The following is a 5,710-nucleotide window of genomic DNA, read 5'->3' as shown; positions in this document are numbered from 1 at the left end:
ATATAATATTTGATTCAACGAATTGCTATGTGGTGTACGCTCTATTAAATCAAATATTAAGCTGGTCATGAACAAAAGAAAACCTCGACTTGATCGCCTCCATCTTAAGGAATTCGGAATATTACCAATTAACGAAATAACCCGAAAAAGATTCCTTTTTTGCGGGGGGAGCAAAAATTGAATTGATCTTGTAAGATCTTGGCTGTGCTCAATAACTTTGACCTTTGCAAAATGCACTGCCTTCCTGTTACAGGTGTGTGTGAGAGCATGTATGATGTACGAATTAGACGCTGGAGGGGAGATCGTGCCCGACCGTATTGAAATAAGCCTCACAACAAAAGGTAGAGGTTTAGTTCGAAAGGCTGAAGCTGACCCGCAAGAACACAAATACAAACGTTTCAGATATAGTATTGTGCTCGCCACTGGTATCAGACCCACCGGCCGTCCATGTCTCCGTTATAAAGACGTCTGCAAACGCGACATGAAATCGTGTGACATTGATCACAAGTCGTGGGAGTCAGTTGCCAGCATTCGCCAGAGCTGGCGGGCAGCCATAAAGACAGGGCTAAATTGTGGCGAGTCGAAGAGACTTAGTAGTTGGCAGGAAAAAAGACAGAGGCGCAAGGGGAGAGCCAACTGTGCAACAGCCCCAACAAACAAATTTCTCTGCAGCACCTGTGGAAGAGCCTGTCACTCCAGAATTGGCCTTTATAGCCACTCCAGGCGCTGCTTCACAAACCACTGACCACCTCCAGGCGCGTATCCATTGTCTCTCGAGATAAGGAGGCCCAAAAGAAAAAAAAAGAAAGAAAAATTGTGAAAAATGTTGTATATTGCCACTCATTTGACTTTCTGTGCCGGGAGGTGGGGGGTTAAAATGTAACAAAAATAGCACCTTGAATCGGATAACTAACACTATCGTGGATTTTTTAAAACTAAATGTTCGTATCAAGACAATTTGCCCCAGTCAGCTGGCTGCTGAAACCTGACTGTAAAGATGGAAATGTCAATCTGCACACGCTGCTTGCAGGTATGTCATGAAAAGTTGTTGGAATTTCACCTGGAACCCTGACTCTAACTACACTGCTGCCGTTTGGCTTTTGTGGCCGCTTTGAATAACCTGGTTGGAACAACTAACAGCGTTTCTGGGTGGACTCTCTCTCCGCTTCCCCCAAAGCCCCTTTTATAGCAGCACTAAATTTAGATCCGTCAGTGTTACTACTTGCCTCTCTTTCTGTGACATTAGCGACACCATTGGACAAAGTTATAACATTAAAAAAAACACAGCTTAACTTTTCATGCTCCAATGACAGCCTGCAGACGAGAAACCACCAACCATTCCTGCACTCCTCCACCCTCCATCTCAGCTGCTTCATATTCATGAACCAAAGCCCCACCAATCATATTTCGGAAGGTCAGATGCAGCTTGTTTTTTTTGGAGCTGGCCACACGGGATTGGATGATTTCTAATTAGCTATTCATCACACTTATGAATATTGATAGGCTTTACAGCCAATCAGATAGAGGGTAGAGTATTTACAAGCCCACTCCCAGAGTTGGTGAAACAGTTCTGAACTGATTACTCTGACAGAAACTTCTTTTCACACATTCACACGCCGATGCAGCTTTACTCGTTGGAATTAAGAAGCAGAAGCCAATTTCTTTCTTAACTTTTGTTGCGAAAACTTTCTTCGGACTGGGAAGCAGCAATGGCCTTGGCAGACACTATGCTTCCTTCAATTGCTTCCTTTGCCAGTCATGAGACATTGGTGCAAAAACAAACTGAGATCATCAATGTAAGTGTAACAAACTTGCTGGGTTATTTGTGTTTGAGTGTGAAATTACTTTGGCACATGTGGAAGTCTTATTTTAACTTCACTTTAGTTGCATATCGTTTCTTAAACTTTATTCTGTAGTTCGTCTTAGTTGCATTTTGTTAAAATAAGGCTGCTTTCAATTATTAACATCTTTTACAACCTACTAATCTGTCAACTTTTACTAACTTGGGGTTTATGCGTAGCTACATTGCAATAAAGTTACAAAGAGGCCAAATATCGCCCGCTGTGGACTAGTTTACTGTCTGTACTGTAGATCATTGCAGGTAAATATTTCGCAATCAAAGCAGTAAGTGCCTGTTTGTTTCCGTCTTTAACTTGTAAGCGCAGTTTAATCTTTAGCAGTGTTGCGTGCAGCAATTCAATCAATGTCCAGTTCTTCGTGTAAAGGTGTTCTGAGCTCGACACTATCTCACACTGTCTGTTAGTTGAATTGAAGGGTTGAAAGCCGAATTCTGAAATCTGTGTTTTTAAAAAAAAAAACTTTGAAAAAAATGATGGCCACCGATTTGGAATAGGATGTAAGAGAGATGTGTCATCCTTTACACGTTTCTGAATATCACTAACCAAGTTAAAAGGAAACGAAACATTTTCGTCTCCGACTTTTGATGGGGACACCTGAGTGTTAAAGGGAATTAACATTAGGAATGCTGTAGATCAACTGGGAGGGAGAGGATGAAGCAGGTGAGTTATGACAGTCACGTAACTCCACTCCTGTGAATTGTCCAAATAAAAACCAGTCTTTGAAGAAGTCCAAACTGGTTCGGCGGGTTTGGGAAGATCGTTACATCAGGCTCTTTGAGGAACATTGGGTGGAAGAGCTGCCCTCTACAGCACAGTCCTACCTATTATTAACTACCTCACCTCACTGATTCTTTCATTTTGTTTCTGTTTCAATAGAGATGGAAGGTTGACGAGTCCGTCTCCAAATGCGGCTACCAGATAAGACCCGTCAACAACGCTGCCTTCAACTCGCTTGACAATCCTTCTGTCAAAAAAGAAGACGACGAGTTGGGGAAATTCGTGGATTTGGATTTTATTTTGTCCAATACGATGTGTTCGGAGAACAGGAGCACGGGAGCACACCATTCAAGCTACCCCCTGCCCGAGACCCCGGAGAGCTGCAGCACGGTGTATGACAGCGATGGGCCCTACCCTGCCTCTAATAACTATGGAAACAGCAACTTTGCGGGGAGCCCGAACCAAAGCCTGGTCGCTGAACTGCTCACCCCGGATTTGCCAAGCAACTTCTCAGGCGGCTGCGAACTGAATCAGGACTTTAGCATAAAGGCTGCCATAGAAAGAAGAGAATATACAGAGCTGAGATCTCCCAACATGGGCAACTCCATCCAAAGATCCATCCCGATGGATCAGATTCACCACATGGGACATAAAATCAAGAGAGAGCCACAGTCTGGCCAGTCCTGCATGCTTGCGGGATCTCATTCAGAATGCATGGGGCCAATGATGGAGCAAAAGCCCAGCCTGATTGCAATGCAGCACCAGCAGCAAATTCACCGCCAAAGCTTTGCTCATCACCGAGTTCCCCATTCAGTGTCTTCGGGCCAGATAGTGACCAAGGATTGCCAGCCAATGCCAGATATGCACCGACGCTCCCACATGTCTGTGCCACAACAGTACCAGATGGCCAGCGCCTACCCACCGCACTATGGTCACCAAGCCCCGGCGCAGTTCCATGGACAGTTTAACGTCTACCGGGATCCTCTGAAGGTCCACGCAGGTATGCACGGGATGATGCTGACCCCACCATCATCGCCTCTCCTGGACTTCTTTTCTCCCGTGGGCGCCCCGGATGACAGTAAACCCAAGAGGGGCCGTCGGTCCTGGGCGAGGAAACGCACAGCCACTCACAACTGCGAGTTCCCGGGCTGCGGCAAGATGTATACCAAGAGCTCCCACCTCAAGGCGCACATGAGGACTCACACAGGTGAGCAGCACCAAGCAGGAGGCCAAACCCCTCATAGGCACTTTGCCATTCTTTAAAAAGATCAGAAGTTATTTGAAAACGGGGATGTTGATACACTAGAATGTAACTACAAAAAAAAAACACATTTTTCGGATATCTTTCAAAAAAATTCCACAAACTTAGCCCTGAGTGCACCGTATGGTACAGAACAAGTGCTTGTGAAGTGTCAACTGCATCGAAAGGCTAAGCAGGCACGCTAGGGAAATGCATTAAGCCAAAGTGGCGCATGATAGCTGATGAAGGAATAAAATAAACGTTAACAGAAACTTTAGAATGATTATTAAAGCTGTGGTTAATGGTTTGGAAATTGGGTTGTCAACTAAATTTCTTGCTTCTTTTCTCTGTCTCTCCAGGTGAGAAGCCTTATCATTGCAACTGGGAAGGCTGCGGCTGGAAATTCGCCCGATCCGACGAATTAACTCGCCACTATCGCAAACACACTGGCCACCGGCCCTTCCAGTGCCATCTCTGTGAGAGGGCATTCTCCAGATCTGACCACCTTGCCTTACACATGAAAAGGCACATGTAAAAAGTGAGGGCATACTTGGGCACACTATTTATACAAATCACATTATTTACAATATTTTGATACTGGGTAATGATTAATTTATGTATATAAAGGATCTTATGAAAAAAGTAGCACTAAATTATTACTCAGTATTTTTAAAAAAACTCTTGTCACCCTGATATGTCTTCCAGAGAATAAGTATTACAACTGAAGACAATAAACTCAGCTGGAGGGGGAATGGGTGGGGGAGGCTTTAGGTAAAAGAAACAGGGCCGGACCCAGTTGTACAATAAATGTATATATAACCTATATTGTTCGGGTTAAAACTGAATTCGCAAGCAGAATTAAATGAAGCAAACATATACTTTAATTCTAAGCTGCATTGCAGAATTTCGTGTACAGGAGCTTCTTTGCTACTTGGACAATCACTTAACAAGAGACAAGCTATATGAAAATACATTTGTGTTGAACTTTTTTTGTTTGCAAGCGGAGGGCGTTGGCTCAAACTGGCACTAAGGTTTTGATAATATTTACCAGGTACTGCCTTGGATGAAGTTGTTGACTTTTTTGTTTCTCTGTACTTTTTTGTTATTTTTGTTCAGTTTGCATTGTATAAAGCTCCTTTTTTAAAAGTATACTTGAAAAACTTGCTAACGTAAATACAACGTCAAAAAAATTAAAGTTCTCAAAGTATGACTCACTTCATTCTCTTGACATAAACTGAAAAGGACCTGTTTTATTCCGATGGTGTTGAAAGAAGTGTTCAAAGTGCAATATTTTGTGTTTCCTTTGTAACCGGGTTTTATTGTTAACACCGAGTTATCTAAACACTGGAACTAACTGCTGTTTCATTGATCGGAGGTTTTTGGTGATATAACGCCAGCGATTAAGACATCATCACCGTGAAACTCCCAATGCATTCTTTGTATTCGTGTTTTTGATTATATATATTATGAATAAAATGTTTAAAAAGAGACATTTGTTATGCGCTTTTTTTTTGAAAATATGTTTTGCCTCGACGAACGGGGGGAATCCCAAACGGTTTGATCTATTTGGGGGCTCATTTACTTTTTACTCTTAAATATTCTCTCCAGTGCAACTCGATTTATAACAGTCTCCGACATGTTAAAAAAAACTCATATCACATCAATGTACTAGTTCAGAAACATCAAACACCGCTTACTTTTTATGGAAATATTTCAATCAAGATATAATATTGTAAATACATGATGTATAGACACATATTTACATATATGTGAATTGAATATAATGTCTGTCAATCCATGAAGGATTTCTGACCAATGCGAGTTCCCATTTCAATGTTTAGATGCAGGGATTACTTTGAACTGTTCCACAGATCTAGGCGCATAGACACATTAA

General features: G+C 42.4%; 1 protein-coding gene across 1 annotated transcript; it reads left to right on the top strand.

The window, feature by feature from the left end:
• The first annotated feature begins 768 nt into the window (after nucleotides 1-768).
• Nucleotides 769-5,304, top strand: klf17 (Kruppel like factor 17). The gene is made up of 3 exons (XM_068037011.1): nucleotides 769-1,796; nucleotides 2,736-3,783; nucleotides 4,176-5,304. Exons 1-3 carry the CDS (start codon nucleotides 1,710-1,712, stop codon nucleotides 4,349-4,351), a joined length of 1,311 nt encoding a protein of 436 aa, XP_067893112.1. The 5' UTR covers nucleotides 769-1,709; the 3' UTR covers nucleotides 4,352-5,304.
• The last annotated feature ends 406 nt before the right edge of the window (nucleotides 5,305-5,710 follow it).

Source organism: Heterodontus francisci, chromosome 8 (genome assembly GCF_036365525.1).
Source record: "Heterodontus francisci isolate sHetFra1 chromosome 8, sHetFra1.hap1, whole genome shotgun sequence".
NCBI classification, from domain to species: Eukaryota; Metazoa; Chordata; class Chondrichthyes; order Heterodontiformes; family Heterodontidae; genus Heterodontus; species Heterodontus francisci.
Note: the sequence above shows the minus strand (reverse complement) of the source record. Positions and strands in the feature narration are given on the sequence as shown.

Excerpts from the sequence above, each read along its gene's own strand:
- klf17 (XM_068037011.1), top strand. The coding sequence starts at position 1,710 with ATGGCCTTGGCAGACACTATGCTTCCTTCAATTGCTTCCTTTGCCAGT. Across the intron at positions 1,797-2,735 it reads AACAAACTGAGATCATCAAT|AGATGGAAGGTTGACGAGTC; the intron begins GTAAGTGTAACA and ends CTGTTTCAATAG. Across the intron at positions 3,784-4,175 it reads GCACATGAGGACTCACACAG|GTGAGAAGCCTTATCATTGC; the intron begins GTGAGCAGCACC and ends CTGTCTCTCCAG.